Source organism: Lasioglossum baleicum, chromosome 2 (assembly GCF_051020765.1).
Source record: "Lasioglossum baleicum chromosome 2, iyLasBale1, whole genome shotgun sequence".
Lineage (NCBI taxonomy): Eukaryota > Metazoa > Arthropoda > Insecta > Hymenoptera > Halictidae > Lasioglossum > Lasioglossum baleicum.
The window spans coordinates 1,368,159-1,386,665 of record NC_134930.1 but is presented as its reverse complement, the minus strand read 5'-3'; the positions used below and the strand labels follow the sequence as shown (position 1 = coordinate 1,386,665).

Sequence of the window (18,507 nt, the reverse complement as noted above, 5' to 3'; positions counted from 1 at the left end):
GGACAGTACAGAGATATTAAATTTCGTGATTGAATGATTTTGTCTTTATTTAATAATAAATTCATACACTACGTTATAAATATAAATGTACACAATTTATTTATATCACATATATAGTTTATATTGCATAAATAGCAATAAGATTTTAACATCCAATATGAATTAAAGTATTGAAATATCTATTACATATTTCATTACTTGCATATTTGCACGTCCTGTCATAATTATGTATTTCTAACCTTTTCGTTTCATCGTCTGACACTGACATTTGAAATTTCAAGATGGCGACGTGTAAACAGTCGACTGAAAATAGTAACCCCACCACTAGTGATGGGCATTATCGACTAAATTCAACTATCGACTAATTACTATTTACCCTGATAACCAGGCCTGCCGAGGGATAATCCTACCTAGAGCTAAGAATTGGCCCGTTCCGAGCTGCGCTATTGTTCGAGTTGCTCAAGGTGGGATTAACTCGATTTTTGCCTGGGATTCTCCGCGCGTATTAGTAGCTATTTTTGCCGTCTAATAGCGGAGGGCAATAGCAGAAGGCAAATTGAAGGCAAATTGAAGGCAAATTGAAGGCAGCCAGCCGGCCGAAGCTGAATTTGTTTAAGAGGGCAGTACCGTCGAGTCGTACTGATGTGATGATGTGATTGGCGAATATATAACAGATCTGGGCGACGCTGGCTCGAAAAACACATGTTGCTGCAAGTTGCAGCCATTTGCAGCCTGTTGCAGCCTGCAACTCCTTTGTCGGAGTGGATGACGTGGGGACTGGAACTGTCTTACTGAGTGTAATTGAGTGTTACTGAGCAAGAGAAGGTGAGAAGCAAAGAGGATTAGTCATGATTAGTTGGGATTAGTCCTCTTCAGTCCTCTTTGGTGAGAAGCAGCAACAGCAACATGTATTTTTCGAGCCAGCGTCGCCCAGGTCTGTGCAGGTCTGTATAATAAGACAATCCTCTTTTCAACCATTTTCAACCAAGAAGAAATGCGGTGAGAGCAGCACTGTACTCGAGCGATTCACGGGAGGAGTTACGAAGAAAAGCTGATCTTCCAGAACCTGTTTATCAGATTTGTCCTGCAAATCATCTTCTGTGTTCGCGCAAGTCAAGGTTTGTAAAAATTTGACTAATAGTTGACTAATAAAGAAAAATAATCAAACTAAATGAAAAAATATAATATTTATTATTTCCTACTTCATTCATTTATTATCCCTTCTGATATTGAGTAGTCTGAATTTAAAATTATTAATATTTAAACATTAAAATAAGTGTATAGTAGTCATACAAAAAATATAAATTTTCTTTTCCGTCGAACGACACTTTTTTTCCATAAACACATTTCAATAAATTTCGAAATGTAATGAATTGAAATTGAACTGTAGAGAAAATGCAATTGGAGAAAATGGCAATGCAATTTTTATAGTTTCCATCTCTTGCAATCTATGCGGACAATTTTTATTTCGCATAAAGATCCGCAGTCTAAGAAAAATAACATAAATATGAGAATAAGTAAAATTTGCATGTGCACAAAATGTGCATCTGTGCGTAGTGGGGAGCTGCCGCGCCTGCGCACGACCGTATGCGTTATTCCGAACGACACGCTGATCGTATCGATTGGTGTCGATCGATCTTCTTCCTCGTGCGCTCGATTACTTCGCTGCTGACATCTGCCACATCAGTGCGAACTACCCTCGCCGACGATGCGGCCCTGTAAAACGATATTAGCCAATCAGATCAGTAGACGCGACGGTACTGCCCTCTTAAACAAATTCAGCTTCGGCCGGCTGGCTGCCTTCAATTTGCCTTCTGCTATTGCCCTCCGCTATTAGACGGCAAAAATAGCTACTAATACGCGCGGAGAATCCCTGGCAAAAATCGAGAATTTGGTTATCAGGGATAGTTACTACATACTATCGAATATTTAGTCGATAGTTTTTAGTCGACTGAAATTTCGTTTTAGTGGTTATACGTCTAGATTGCGGGCTATAGTCTATGCCTACGTATAGATCTCATTTCTCACTCACTCTTACAGCATTGTACTGCAGTGCTCACTCAGTATTATAGGCACAGTAAGAGTAAATTGGGGTAAATATACCAGACAATAATTAAATAATTAATAATAATAAAAATAATTTTTTTATAATTTTTAATAATTCGATATCGCTAATGAGTGAATGTATTTGATAGTAAATCTTATAAAATTTATTCAAAACACCCGCCGTTAAAATTCAACCAATAGCTCGATAGTTTAAGCGACTGATTCAGTAACTGAATTTAGTCGATAGTTTTCAGTCGTTTACAGGTTATTCTCGTATTTACTCTTATTCTCGATGTTCGCTAGTTAAATGAATAGTAGGACAGTATGGGACAGTACAGAGATATTAAATTTCGTGATTGAATGATTTTGTCTTTATTTAATAATAAATTCATACACTACGTTATAAATATAAATGTACACAATTTATTTATATCACATATATAGTTTATATTGCATAAATAGCAATAAGATTTTAACATCCAATATGAATTAAAGTATTGAAATATCTATTACATATTTCATTACTTGCATATTTGCACGTCCTGTCATAATTATGTATTTCTAACCTTTTCGTTTCATCGTCTGACACTGACATTTGAAATTTCAAGATGGCGACGTGTAAACAGTCGACTGAAAATAGTAACCCCACCACTACTAAATTCAGTCGATAGTTTAAAAAATCAGTCGACTGAAAATAGTAGTTGAATACTATCGATTTAGTCGATAGTTTTTAGTCGATGGTGCCCATCACTACCCACCACTACTAAATTCAGTCGATAGTTTAAAAAATCAGTCGACTGAAAATAGTAGTTGAATACTATCGATTTAGTCGATAGTTTTTAGTCGATGGTGCCCATCACTACCCTGATAGCACAACAGACTCCACGGGGAGTGACGAAAACGATTACAGGTAGACTCCACCTGGAACCAGTCCACGCGGAATGCAGCTTTCTGCAGTCCAGCTGGAACGCCACTCTATCCTGGATTCCGCTTCCCCGCAAGATGGCAGCACGGTCGCACTGATTAATGCGGCGAATGCCGTTATACAGGGCAGCGCCGTCGGTAAGGGCAGATCGCACTAATGTGGCAGATGTCGATAAAGTAGATTTCTATTGTACAAATATGTAGCAGTTTTCCTTTTTACCGACAATACTGATTTTTGAATGAATATTCAGTCATATGCAACGAGAGAAAACGAAAAAAAAAATAATTTGTGCAAAATAAAAATTCTCTGCATCCATTGCAAGAGATGGAAGCTAAGATTAAAATGTCCCCATGCAAAAAAAGACAAAGTGTCGTATAAGGGAAAAGAAAATTTACTTTTTCTTATTTTTTAATACGCCGCAGGGAGTTGGTAAAGACACATGGACAATGACACAAGGAATATATATATATATATATAATAAATATTATAATTTTTTATTATTACTATGCTTTATTATTGGACGAACACCTAAATATCTCTTCAGGTTATTGTGATGCAAAAAATATTTGTTACGTAACGTGCACGGTGTGCCAGATATTTGGTCCATTGACACCATGCGCATTACGTAACAAATATTTTTTGCATCACAATAACCTGAAGAGATATTTAGGTGTTCGTATTTAAACGGAACACCCTGTATATTGTGATTATTACACGTTGTTGCCTCTGCTTCCCGAAACTTGTGGCCCGTAGCACGTTCTGGCATAGGTGGGATACCTAAAAAATACAAAGAAAATCAGTAATGTACAATATATGCATGTGTGTTGAATGGCATAATTAGATATACGTACCACGCGAAAAATTAGAGGTCTTCCTCTTCCCCGGTTGCCGCAGCTTCCTTCTACTCCTTCCCTGGATAGCACATTATATTTATCCTCTGTTCTGTAAATTAGATTTTCAATTACACAGTGAGTAAAGGTGAGTATTTAATCTTCTTCGCTTATTGCTCATCTCAACGAATTTTCTAATTTCTGGTGCTACAATTACAAAAGGTCTTCTGACGTTTTTCATCAACTAATATACCTAACTGATTCAAATATTGCAATGATATTTATAAAAAATCGATTAAGTTGAACTACAAACAAAAGAATGTACTACCAGAAATAAAAAAATTCGATGATGAGAAGCAAGTGAAGAAGATTAAATACTTGCCTTACTGAATTGGTTTAAGCCATCATTTTGCCGATTTAGAATATTGCTAAGCTAATTCTAATCTGAATGGGCCAAAGCTGAATTGTGTTGGATTTGTTTAAAGTGATAAATGATAATAATGATAATGAAAAGAGAGTGATAAAGTGATAAAGAAACAAACAATTTACTATTTTGGACTCTACATTGAAGTGAACATACTCGCCCCGTAGCACCTCATACGTGATGGCAAATGGCACTGTCGCGTGGTGTGCCGACAAGCGTTCTCACGCTTTTTCACGCGAAGATTTTGGGAGACATTTGAGCAAAATGAAACCGATTAACCAATATAAATATGTGCAAATACCTTCCGTTCTTCCTTCCTTCCACGTAGTGCACGTAATCCAAGTAATCACATAATCCAAGCAAGTCAATCTAATAAATAGTCAAATAGTCAAATGCCGCAACGCAGACCGCACTCGCGAGTGTAACGTGTAACCACAGAGCGAAGCTATGTAAATATATCTGTGATTGTGTCAAGAAAAACGCTGCATGTCACAATTTCAAAAAATTTCAGTTTATGCATTTATTGAACTTTATAGTGTAGGATTAGGTATTTACCAGAAAAAACGTAACGAAAATCAATACAAAAGGCTCGAAAAAATAATACAATTTATAACCAATGTCCTTGTCAAAGCATTAGTGATCAAAACTTTAAACGACAATATCTCGAAAGTGAAAGTACAATGTGACATGCGGCGGCGTCCTCCTGACAACCACAAATATTACGACCGAGCTAAGCGAACGAGAACTTGCGAACTGTTGAGAGTTGAGAGAATAACTGAAAACTGCTGAAAACTGAACGGCAGTTTCCCCTTCCCTGACGTATCGTCGTATCCGTGAGCGGTGTCGACCGCGCTTGCCCGTGTTGGTGCATGTTCGATTGCACGCGCGCTACACAACAAACGTACCTCTACCATGTCCGTGTGACTACCTGCTCGACTGATCGACGCCGACGCGTTCCTTCGATTTTCACGTTGCCGAAGTTTCGGAAGCATGAGGCGAAAAGTCGGAATCTGGAGACGGCGCGCATTTGAATCTCGGGCACAGCACGCGGCGCGACGCACATTTTGCTATAACTTTTGATCTAAAAGAGATATCGAAGAGAAATTAGGCCTAATTTTTTTTGAAAAATCGGTTTTTACGATGTAAAAAGAAATATATTTTGTATTTTTTAAATAATGTTTTCGTTGATTCTTAAGGTATAGCCGGAAAAGATGGTCAGAAGTATCCAACCAAATTTGTTTTTAGTCACGTCATGTTCAACAGAAAATTATGAAAAAATTCATGAATATTCTACCGAATAGCATACACTACTGAGATTTTTTTCAAAATTTTTGGTTGCAAAATCGATTTTTAAACAAATCGGAAAACATAAAATTGCCGATTTTATGTATATACATACATCAAAGTCTTCAGTTGACCACATTTATATTATTACGTTAGTTGTGTCTCATCCTGATTATTAATGTGTATTTTTTCAGATTTTTCGGATTACGGAAACATGTTTTAAAAAATTGAAAACCTCCAAAAATTCCAAGAAAATGCATGTTTTGTATTGAAGTGTTAGAGACTCCAGTTTTATAAGAATTCAGTACTTGGATATTATTGAAGCAACCGTTCTTAATTTTTTTATAATTTTTTAGAGGTTGGGTAGCCGTTAACAAAACAAGTACATATATACGGCTGGGAATCTTCTGGCCCCGAATCGAATCCCGCATCTATAATCGTTTTGTTCGGTAAATACTTATTGCTTCGAGTTTTAATGAAAAGTTTAACCAAAAACATTTTTTAATTGTCTACATTTATTTTCAACTTAAAGAATTGATGCAGTTCGCGCTGTCGACTTTCGCTGTCCACTTTCTGTAATTGAAAAAAAAGAAACACAATTTAAGTTATGATTGCGAAGTGCAGAATGGTTTCGAGGTATTCGAAAATACCGCTACAGGTGGTCCCCTGTGTATCTATATCTTCGAGTAACTAATTACAAATTTTGTATCTATTATTCGTGATCCGAAATTTGTATCTAGGAGAAAAATTAAGGGCAGATTCGGAATCAGCGCAAAAAACTCTATAAGAATCATCCAACAGTAATTGTTGAAGAAATTTGGTGTCGCGGAGACTGTAAATCAAATGGGAAACTTTCTTCCAGCAGATCTATTAATGGGTCTATTAACTTTTTTCCGTGTAACATTTTGTTTATTTTCTCGTTTCTTTGTTATAATAAATGGAAGCTTATGTTAATTTGTTGTTCTTCATTCTTTAATAAGCCCCTTTTAATTTCCCATCAGTTTCAACTCCATAAAGTTATAGTTTTCTGTAAAATCCGTATCAATGCCTCCGGATCGGAACCTTTCTGCCAGGGGTTGTATTAATTCGAGTAACTGTAACTTTTTTAATGTTGGACTATATGGATTTGGACTTTTCGTGAGAAGTTGGAGAAATTAGTTTACTGCACGATGTGAAAAGATATGTAGTGGACATGGCGCGTTGGAAAGAGGGACTTTCCGGACGCGGAAATTTCATCCTTCTCAAGTGCGCGCTGTGGACGGTTGCATTGAGGGTTCGGTCGTAAAAGTGACGATTACCAGAACCCTGACTCAACCGTTGCAATGTCCTTGGCAGCGACGACTTTGAATTGTTTTGGGGAAGGAAACTTTCTCCTTACTCTTGAGGAACGGAGAATTCCTCCCCTTATTTTAACGGTCTTTCTCACGTTGCTAATCCTCCCACCAAAAAGGATTTTTACCAGTGGAAAAAAAGCTTGTGGCACTCGTTGAGAACGCATCGCTCTAGAGTTGCCCGCGCTACGTTAATTTATATCTCTGTACTTTGTTAGTACTCGATAGTCATTAACGTTTATAATCTAGTTTTCTCGTTATTGTTATTATTATTACATCTTGTTTTGTTTTGTTATTGTTACGTGTTATTGTTTTAATAAATATCTATATCGTTGTCTGTTAACCACGCGAAACATCATAGACACTGAATTACCCGTCATCCTAAAGATATTTTTCCAGAAATTGCAGTTGGCCGGAATTGTAGAGAAAATAGGTACTAAATGTTGCATTTCACAACTTTTTTATGTGGGGCCTATATTGAAAATTTAAAAGATAGTTATAATAATTAACCATTTGCAGCTGTTTTAATTTCGGAGCTGTTTTAACTCGAAAATGAAACATCTCGTTCTAGGTAGAATAATTTCGTTCTATACGATTCTTTTCATTTGATGGATATGAAATTGATTGTAATACCTCATACAATAATTAAAGGTTTAGTAATTGATTAGCTACCAACATGTTTAACAATGTAAACAATATTTTGCATAATGGGACAGCAATTTTTAGTGGTGATTTCGAGTCACCACTGGAGTGCTAAGGGTTAAAGATGGTAGGAATTGCAGGATATTACAACAATGACAAATATTATAAAGCAGATACGCTAACGTTACCGTTATCGCGTCAGAAGGAATAGCTGCAAGCTGCAAGTACAATTGTATAGAGTATAGAATTTCGGGGAAAACTGGGAAGAGAGGCAGGGTTGCCGGAGGATTAATTATGGCGTGGAAGAACCGACGCGACGGTGCCCGTAAGGATAATTACGGTCGCTTAGAGTGGCCGGACTATGGCAGGGTAAGACGTGGTTTCCCTCGGGTCTCAATTATCCATCGGGCCTTAATTTGTCCAGGCTGTTTGTCTCTCGATCAAGCCGGTTGGTCGAGGTCCTGGTACTGTACTTTGGAAATGAAATGGATGATTATGTGAAAATTTGCTTGTCAAACGAACATTCCGGGAAAAGGTTCAGGTAATTTCGTGCAGAAAATCCAGAGTTGTTTTGGTAACTACCCAGGACTTATTGGCCTGAGTTTTTCGCGCTGATTCCGAATCTGTTTTCAATTTTTTTCCTATACGCACAGTTTTTCAGGAACAAGGCTTTGAAAAAAAAACATATTTTTCAACTTCAAACAAATATTGTGATGTTATTATAGAAGATATTGAATTGTTCTTTCTGGCAAAAGATTCTGTAGACTTTCCCGAATACAGTGATATCCAATATTAATACATTATGATTGATTAAACGTGTTTAATCAATGATTAAATACGGACAGATTTCGTCGCGTCGGCGCACAGTGGAAAATTTGGACCAGACTCGATTCAAAATCAAAGAACTTTCGATAGAAATGAGGTAGAGCGATGAAATTTTTTTAAAATGAAAGCTGAAACTTTGCAGAATATCGGAAAAATAGGGAAGTTATGGTACGAACGTTTTTTAACCGAGAAAATTCGTTAAACATGTAGAATTTAAAGAAATCGATTTTGCAATATCCTGAGGTCGTAGACAAATTTTGAGACCAGATTTGAAATCGGCGTGAAAAAATCTACGGGAAATGATATATAGCAAAAATTAAAAAAAAAATTTCCGCGCGTGGTATTGGAAAAACCACAATTTTCTCGAAATTGTGCAAGTTTAACGAATTTTCTCAACGTTAAAAAACGTTCTTACCATAATCTCCCTATTTTTCCTATATTCTGTAATGTTTCAGCTTTAATTTTTAAAAAATTTCATCGCTCTACCTTATTTCTATCAAAAGTTCTTCGATTTTGTCTCCGATTTGGACGAAAGGTCACACTGTGCGCCGTCTCCAGACTCTGACTTTTCGCCTCATGCTTTCGAAACTTCGGTAACGTGAAAACTCAGCCCGTCTGAGTGCCTGTTCAATTGCTTGCGCACTACACACAAGCGTACCTCTACTCTGTCTGTGTGAACTACCTGCTCGACTGATCGACGCCGACGCGTTCCTTCGATTTTTACGTTGCCGAAGTTTCGGAAGCATGAGTCAGAAAGTCGGAATCTGGAGACGGCGCGCATTTGAATCCCGGCACAGCGAGCGACGCGGCGATAACAGAACATACGGACAATAGGACGTCCTTATATTTAATCTAATCCTCTTTGCTTATATTAGGGTATGTATTCGGATAATGGGGGTACGGATACGGGAGTCTCTACTGTATTCAAAGAACAAGTAGACATAATTGAAATCGTAATTCTAATTGCAATATTTTGTAGGACTCAATATAAATAGTACCGTATACTCATCTTTTTTTATCGATGAATATGATCACTAACTAAAATAAATTCCTAATAAGATAAAAAAATGTTAACAACCCATTAAAAAGTGTTAAAAACGCGACTGAACATGTTGGTGAAAGTCCCATTTGGGGGTGAACGGAACCTTGAAGCGGGCCCTAGGATTCGGCAAGATCGCACATGTGGCGACCAGACCTTTGGGTTTCCCAGCCATCTGGAAACTATCGAAACGGTGTAGCTTCGAATAATTTTCTGCCAGGGCGGCGAAGACTTCGGTCACCGTAGCCAAGTGGTGCAATAAACACGGCCAGGTAACCCGACGCGCGTCGGCCAGCCAGACATATTGGCATGAAACCACTAACAAGTTAATTGCAGACCTTGTTTATTTTTCGTAATTGTTTCATGTAAATGACGCTAGCTGCTTCGTGTGGCGTTCTTCCGATTAAAAAAAGACTAATCTCAAGATAGAATTTGGACTGTGGATAGTGGATTTATTCAAAGTCTTCGAATAACGGCACAATCAATTTTCTACCGAAACCGAAATAATACCGGTATTCTTTCGGTTTTTCCAATGCTTAGGTTGTTCCAAATGAAATAGGAACTACAGGCCACTTAATGTTCCGTCGTAAAACCCTCCGCGCGAAGGAACAAGCGCGAGTCCGAATTCACAGGCGAGGCCGTCATAAAACATTCAGCTAAAGACCTTCCAGATGTACCTCCCAACAAAGTGATTTTTAGCCAGCCGAACATACTCCTTGGTTTCAAATCCTTGCTTTAGTTTATTAAAAGGAAGTAGACTCGTTTTCAGGATTGCAAGGGTGCGGGATTCGCCTCTTATTCTCATCTCTCGATAATAATACAAACACGGGGTTTTTCACTAGTCAAAAACGCTAGATAAAAGAACGATCTAGAACACTATCTGCCTCAAAAGTTCTATTTTTTCGTTTACGAGGCGTAATTGGCATTATTCGGCAGCATGTAGCTATGAAAATAGCTTGTATGCTCCCGAATAATGCAAATTACGGTGACGACTAATGCAAATTTCGCCTCGTAAACGGAAAATAGGACCTTTGAGGGAGATGGGGCCCTAGATCGATCTTTTATCTAGCGTTTTTAACTAGTGAGAAACCCCGTGTTTGTATTATTATCGAGAGATGAGAAGAGGCGAATCCCGCATCCTTGCAATCCTGGAAAAAGGCTATACGGGAACTGCAATTACTCGAATTAATATTCGGACGTTCTAAAAAAGACGAGAACTTTTTTAATACTGTACTAAACGATTTGAACTTTTTTGGGGAGCTACAGCAATTAGTTTACTACAGGATGTGAAAAGAAATTTTTTCAAAAATTGCAATTGATCGGGATTGTATGAAAAAATACTAAGAGTTGCATTTTACAACTTTTTTATGTGAGCCCATATTGAAAAATTGAAAAATACGCTTTGTAGATCTGTGTCGACTAAACATATTTTGAAAATTTCGTCAAAATCGGTTGACGTTGCAATGAGCTACAAACGTTTAAAGATGGTAAAAATCGCAGATTTTCAGCCTACATCGAAGAATTCTTACATCTTTCAAGGCCTGTCGTTTTTTCCCGCATCAACCGATTTCGATGAAACTTTCACAGTGCACATTATTTACGCAGGCCTACAAAACGTACTTTTTAAATTTTCAATATAGGCCCGCGCGAAAAAGTTGTAAAATGTAACTTTTAGTATTTTCTCTGCAATTCCGACCAAATGCAATTTTTGAAAAAATTTCTTTTCACATCCTGCAGTAAACTAATTGTTCCAGCTCCCCCAAAAAATTCAAATCGTATAGTACAATATTTAAAAAGTTATCATCTTCTTTAGATCGTCCGAATATTAATTCGTGTAACTGTACGTATTAGGGGATAATTAATGTATTACTAGTTTATTGATTTATGTGTAGGTTTACTCTTAATGTAACTGTAAAGAAAATTACGGCAAGGGGGGAAGAACGTAACATTCAATTTGTACATATAGTTTCCATCTCTCTTGCGATCGATGCAGACAATTTTTATTTTGCACAAAGATCCGCAGTCTAGGAAAAATAATATAGATATAATAGAAATAAATAAAATTTAATATTTTTTTATATCGGGTTTATTATTTCGTTTTCATTCAGAATCGGTATTTGGAATTGTCGGTAAAAAGGAAGACTGCTACATATTTGTACAATGTGTAGAAATTCATTTCACCGACATTACCAACATTACTGACATAACCTCACCGACGGTGCTGCCCTGTATAACGGCATCCGCCGTTCCACACAGACTCCACGAGCTGCCTTCCATCTGGAAGGAAGAAGCTGCCCTCTAGATGCTGTGACGGCAGACTTTGTACACCTGTAATCGTTTTCGGAAGCCCACTGGCATGCAACTCCACACTCTTTCTAGATGTACTCCAACCATTGCTCCGAGCAGCCAATAAGCGGCGTCTGGAACCATACTGCCCTCCAAATTCACTCCACGCTCTGGACTATTCCTGGCAGTTCCAAACTGTGCTATCAGGGTACTTTGGCGCACACGGCTGTTTGGCGCACAGCGGGATTGCACACCACAGAATACGAATTGCGCACATGTAGAATTGGACACAAAATGGATTGCGCACAGAACGAGAATTCAGCTGTTGTTTACCATCGTGAGTTGTGCTGGGTGATTAGTTTATGGTTATATTTCCTAGTTATATTTTCTATATATGCATAATATGTCTATAGTATCAGAATTTTTCAGTGATGTTAGTTTTACAGGTTATTGTGTAAGATGTTATAAATTATAATATTATAAATTATAAAAGATATATACGGATAACTCCCTAAAAAAAGTATGAGCGAAACAAATATTAAATTTTCAAATTTGGATATATTTTATGTGTTGCAGAAATGATTTTTGACGATACCTGTCATTATTGAAAAACTTGTAAGTACACAAGGTGTATTATCTAATTTATTTTAGAAATCCTTAAGTGATTTAATGTTATTTATACAACATTAAAAGTAAATAATGCTTTCTTGTTTCACGTATTACTTACCATTTTACTAATTTTTGGTTTTGGAACGAGTCCTGTGTATTTGTAATATATTTTTAAATAATTATATTGTTATATCCAACTATATTTATATACATAATATAATAATTATGTACAGTAATTCTCTTGGAAAATTGTTTTAGGTCATCGTGTCGTCAGTAAGATATGCTGTGACTTTTCTTCCACCAAAAATGCTGATCCGGTCTAGTCCAGGACATATTAGTACATATATATTCTTCAAGACAGTATGAGACGAAAATCAAGAAAAAAAATGGTGATGTTCGTTTTTGATGGATGAAAATCATCAATTGGATGCTAAAATCTGATTCAAATATTTTAGATAAGTAAATTCTATTTATAAAAAGTTAGTTCAAAAGTAATGGACACGATACTTTGTGATTTCTTTAATTATATTTTACAGATGATGCAATCTGTGCCAATTATACAATTCTCTGATATTGGGGGATACGGGAAAAAATTAAAATTCGGAAAAATGGTGCAAACTTGTTGCATAAAGAATTGTAAGGAATCACAAAACCGTGTTGACGATCCTCGTACGTTAAGAAATATCTCGTAAGTACAGGCAAAGTAAACACAATCTATCTTCCGTATTATTCAGCTTTAAATCTGCTGCTCCGCACCTATTCAGGCTACATTTAATATTTGCCTATAATATTGTAATAAAGCATTTATAAATAAACTTCATATATATATATTATATAACATTTTTTTCGTATTTTCACTTGTAGATCATGCTCCTACAATCTTGCCGGAAAAGTAGCCTATATATACAGGGTGTTCGACTACAGGTGGGAGAAAATTTAAGGGGTGGTTCTCGACGATAATATAAGACAAAAATGAAGTATAAAAAAAATGCGGTTTCGGCTTTGTTATTTAGTTATTAACAATTAAAAATCCACGTAACATGCTGCAACGCGACCAACAGAGGTGTACATTGCGAACGTCATAGTCGTCATGTCATAGTATGACAGTCATGCATCACAAGTTCATTGCACTGATCACAAGTGACAGATGCATGCATACCTTGGTTCTCATTTGGGGTCCCAGCGCGATGAAAATGTTTAATAAATCGTTGGACGACATTGAACCTACCTACTCGTTAAAATCCACAAGTGCATTTCTAATATCCACCCTATGGAATTATCGAGTAGAAGGGGTCAATGCCCTTTCACTTTTAAATTGTTCTCACACAAATCCTTATCCTGCACTATAATTGTTCGTAACACCATACATAATATACTGGTACAAATCACTATAAAATTGTATCCATTAATTAGGTTCATAAATGTTGAATAAATTCCTCACAAATGCAAGTATGTATCCATAAAAATGCACATGCGTACCGGAATCGTTCACAGCTATTTAAATATGTAAATAATTCACGTTTGATGCACGTCAATTTGACGAAGAATCGTCCGTACAAACTATTTAGCATCCGTATACACCCTGATTCGAGACAGCTGATGTAATCAATCTCACACACATGAGATATTTATCGATTACGGACAGAATGATAAAGAATCGCCAAATTCGTGAAAACAGGATAAATAGACAATGTATTGGTATAGCAACGCGTGATGTTTGAGAGCGAGTTTGCTGTAGATCTTCATTTGTTTTATCAAGCAAGCGTGTATTTACGTACGATTCTTCTTGCACAAATGCATTTTCTTAAAACGTTGAATTAGGATGTTAATTAAGTGGATGTACTTCACATTAATTTCACTGATATTTTATTTTTCGTGTGCGAAAGTCAAATTGACGTGCATCAAACGTGAATTAAATACATAGCTGTGAACGATTCCGGAACGCATGTGCATTTTTGTGGATACTTGCATTTGTGAGGAATTTATTCAACATTTATGGACCTAATGGATACCATTTTATAGTGGTTTGTACCAGTGTATTATGTATGGTGTTACGAACAATTATAGTGCAGGATAAGGATTTGTGGATATGTGTGAGAACAATTTAGAAGTGAAAGGGCATTGACCCCTTCTACTCGATTATTCCATAGGGTGGATATTAGAAATGCCCTTATGGATTTTAACGAGTAGGTAGGTTCAATGTCGTCCAACGATTTATTAAACATTTTCATCGCGCTGGGACCCCAAATGAGAACCAAGGTATGCATGCATCTGTCACTTGTGATCAGTGCAATGAACTTGTGATACATGACTGTCATACTATGACATGACGACTATGACGTTCGCAATGTACACCTCTGTTGGTCGCGTTGCAGCATGTTACGTGGATTTTTAATTGTTAATAACTAAATAACAAAGCCGAAACCGCATTTTTTTTATACTTCATTTTTGTCTTATATTATCGTCGAGAACCACCCCTTAAATTTTCTCCCACCTGTAGTCGAACACCCTGTATATATAGGCTACTTTTCCGGCAAGATTGTAGGAGCATGATCTACAAGTGAAAATACGAAAAAAATGTTATATAATATATATATATGAAGTTTATTTATAAATGCTTTATTACAATATTATAGGCAAATATTAAATGTAGCCTGAATAGGTGCGGAGCAGCAGATTTAAAGCTGAATAATACGGAAGATAGATTGTGTTTACTTTGCCTGTACTTACGAGATATTTCTTAACGTACGAGGATCGTCAACACGGTTTTGTGATTCCTTACAATTCTTTATGCAACAAGTTTGCACCATTTTTCCGAATTTTAATTTTTTCCAGTATCCCCTGTTACGAATAGAGAATATATTCCGTTCGTTTCTCACAGGAATCTCTTCCAGATCGTCTCTGGCGGGAAGCGTCCTAGATAACCTTTCGAACCCTTTGATTTAGGACCGAGCTCTGGCTCCGATTTCGTTAGAAGTGACAAAAATGAGAGTCTGGCCCTAAGCCCTAATCTCTAAGCGCGATTAGATAATGAACAAAATATTCCATTCATTGTAGGGGTATATAAACCCTTAGATTCTCACTCTCGTGGGTTAGTACTGCAGTAGACACGTATCGCGTCACGTCGTGCTGCATTTCGGAAAGTTAACTTCTAACGAGATCGGGCTAAGGTACCTGTCGGATCAAAGTCTAACATTATAGATTCCGTTTGTTCGGTTTATAGTCTATTGGTCAGTGTTGAAGTTGTTTCCGAGTCCCCCGCATTGCCAGTGCGTGAAAACCGAGCACCGTAGTTTAGGTAAATTCTTTCTTTCACATTTCATATCTTTTCCTCTCATTTCCAATCGCGACACATACACACTTGTACTACAGAATTTTATAAGTAGAATATATTTGTGTTATTGGTAATTAGAGCAAGTTCATTGAACCTATAATTATCGTCCAAAATCCTTATATAGTAATTGAACGTTCCCACACGATACAACCTTACCGCTCGGGTTGTATCATTTAGATTATATAAGTTACGAGGTCTACTAACTATCCTAGCGACTCCCTGATTTCGCATCAGGTTCGTTCGCGCCTTACCAATCATCAAATAGAGATTTTTCCTACCTAGTGGCTCCCCAATTTCTCATTGGGTTCGTCCACGAAAACTATACCATCCTAGCGGCTCCCTGATTTCGCATCAGGTTCGTCCGCATCCTAACAGCTCCCTGATTTCGCATCAGGTTCGTCTGTGCTTTCATCCAACCTCCCAGCGGCTCCCCAATCTCGCATTGGGTTCGTCCGCGCTATTCTACAACCTCCTAGCAGCTCCCCGGTTTAGCATCGGGTTCGTCTGCGCGTCATTTCCTAGTGACTCCCCAATTTCGCATTGGGTTCGTTCACGAAGTTTCACCTTCCCAGCAGCTCCCTGATTTCGCATCAGGTTCGTCCTCACTGTCTACATTCCTAGCGGCTCCCCAATTTCCCATTGGGTTCGTCCGTGTACCTTAACTAACAAATTGATACCATATTCCTGGGTTTATAACCCTTCGCCGGCCACTCGTGCTTCTCGCGGCCCTGGCTCGTAACACCCCCAATATCAGAGAATTGTATAATTGGCACAGATTGCATCATCTGTAAAATATAATTAAAGAAATCACAAAGTATCGTGTCCATTACTTTTGAACTAACTTTTTATAAACAGAATTTACTTATCTAAAATATTTGAATCAGATTTTAGCATCCAATTGATGATTTTCATCCATCAAAAACGAACATCACCATTTTTTTTCTTGATTTTCGTCTCATACTGTCTTGAAGAATATATATGTACTAATATGTCCTGGACTAGACCGGATCAGCATTTTTGGTGGAAGAAAAGTCACAGCATATCTTACTGACGACACGATGACCTAAAACAATTTTCCAAGAGAATTACTGTACATAATTATTATATTATGTATATAAATATAGTTGGATATAACAATATAATTATTTAAAAATATATTACAAATACACAGGACTCGTTCCAAAACCAAAAATTAGTAAAATGGTAAGTAATACGTGAAACAAGAAAGCATTATTTACTTTTAATGTTGTATAAATAACATTAAATCACTTAAGGATTTCTAAAATAAATTAGATAATACACCTTGTGTACTTACAAGTTTTTCAATAATGACAGGTATCGTCAAAAATCATTTCTGCAACACATAAAATATATCCAAATTTGAAAATTTAATATTTGTTTCGCTCATACTTTTTTTAGGGAGTTATCCGTATATATCTTTTATAATTTATAATATTATAATTTATAACATCTTACACAATAACCTGTAAAACTAACATCACTGAAAAATTCTGATACTATACTCTATCCAAGGAGAGAACAGTACCGTGTGAAGACCAGTTTTCGTTCGTCGCTGCGCATCTTCGCCCTAATTGGTTCAAGAAAGTGGGGAGTGAGAGATGATAGGCTCGCTGCGCCCCACCATCTTCCAAGCTGCGCACAACGGTACTGTTCTTTCGTTGGATATACAATATAGTCATATTATGCCACAGCCTACTCTAGTACTAGCCGTGCTGAAGGTAAAAATGGCAACAACGCGGGAGTCCGATTGATATATATATACCAATATACCTAACCCAACCCACTGAATCAGACTCTCAATCTCCCCTACCGGCCTCTCAGTTTCCCGCGTAGTTTTCAAATGTTCTCATCAGTGTGTAGTACACATCGTGCAATAATGGAGCTAAGTATTCTTTATTAACTTTTTAGCACATTTACTTAATACAATCTATTGTTCTTTCAATGCATTTCAATAACATTTTAATAGTATAGCATCTAAATTTGTACAAAATCATATACATACAGAGTTCTCCGAAAATTTGTTTTACATAGTTCTTTTCAAAAGTTTTATACCTTATTTATTAGTTAATAATGCCACGGCGTTGTTGTGTCCCCAATTGTAAGGGAAATTATGATACTACTCTTAAAGAAAATAATTATATTTCTATATTTAAATTCCCCAAAGATGAGCAATTGCGGAAAAAATGGATGGCTGCTATTCCCCATAAAAATTGGACACCGACAAAATATTCTGCAGTTTGTAGTCTGCATTTTGCAGAAACTGATATCCAAAGGTATCAGAATATTCCATCTCCTAACGGTGTACTGGAGAATGTTTTGTTCAGATGTCCAAGACTTATGGAAAATGCAATACCTTCCATTTTTTCCAATTCGCCATCAAAACGTGTGCTACCACAAAGAAAAGATCCTATAGAGCGCAGGGAAAGAATAATTGAAAACCATGAAAATTTAGTTAGAGAGTTTATTGATTCTGATCTAATTAGTGGTTTCTTAAATTTGATAAACAATTATAAAGAAAAGCTTGTAATTTCGAACCATTGGAGTATCAAAATAATTATACGTATCATATGATGAAGCAATTCATGCCGAAAAAAAGATTAGATTAAAACGTATGTTTTCAAAATCGGCAAGTTCGTTTTCTTTTGCTGATATAAAAAATAAATTCCAAATTTGCAACGACGACGACGATGGTAACGATCTTCGTGATGCTCCTGTTGATGTCAGCGGTTTTTCAGAAATTTTTGACACTGATTATTTATCCACTTGTATTGTTGATGATTCCATTAAGATTTATATATCCGGTTATGGGTCCCATTCTGTTGCAAAAAAATTAAATTGTGATATATGCAAATTATTAATTGTGGAGAACAACTGTAAATAATGTATATTTTGATCATTTACAAAGGGGTGG

The 18,507-nt window shown here is 36.7% G+C and overlaps 2 protein-coding genes and 1 long non-coding RNA gene across 3 annotated transcripts; 2 read left to right on the top strand and 1 right to left on the bottom strand.

Annotated features, from left to right (window-relative positions):
• Window positions 1-3,346: 3,346 nt before the first annotated feature.
• LOC143217982 (uncharacterized) lies at window positions 3,347-5,005 on the bottom strand. The gene is made up of 3 exons (XR_013010952.1): window positions 4,527-5,005; window positions 3,823-3,913; window positions 3,347-3,748 (listed from the first exon to the last, which is right to left on the bottom strand). It is a non-coding gene; the product is annotated as an uncharacterized LOC143217982 (long non-coding RNA).
• A 3,780-nt stretch (window positions 5,006-8,785) lies between these two features.
• Window positions 8,786-16,251, top strand: LOC143216971 (uncharacterized). Its single transcript, XM_076440618.1, has 2 exons — window positions 8,786-12,247; window positions 12,500-16,251. Exon 1 carries the CDS (start codon window positions 11,726-11,728, stop codon window positions 12,032-12,034), a length of 309 nt encoding a protein of 102 aa, XP_076296733.1. The 5' UTR covers window positions 8,786-11,725; the 3' UTR covers window positions 12,035-12,247; window positions 12,500-16,251.
• Window positions 16,252-17,083: 832 nt separating this feature from the next.
• Window positions 17,084-18,219, top strand: LOC143216965 (THAP domain-containing protein 1 A-like). Its single transcript, XM_076440605.1, has one exon. It carries the CDS (start codon window positions 17,667-17,669, stop codon window positions 18,165-18,167), a length of 501 nt encoding a protein of 166 aa, XP_076296720.1. The 5' UTR covers window positions 17,084-17,666; the 3' UTR covers window positions 18,168-18,219.
• Window positions 18,220-18,507: the final 288 nt, after the last annotated feature.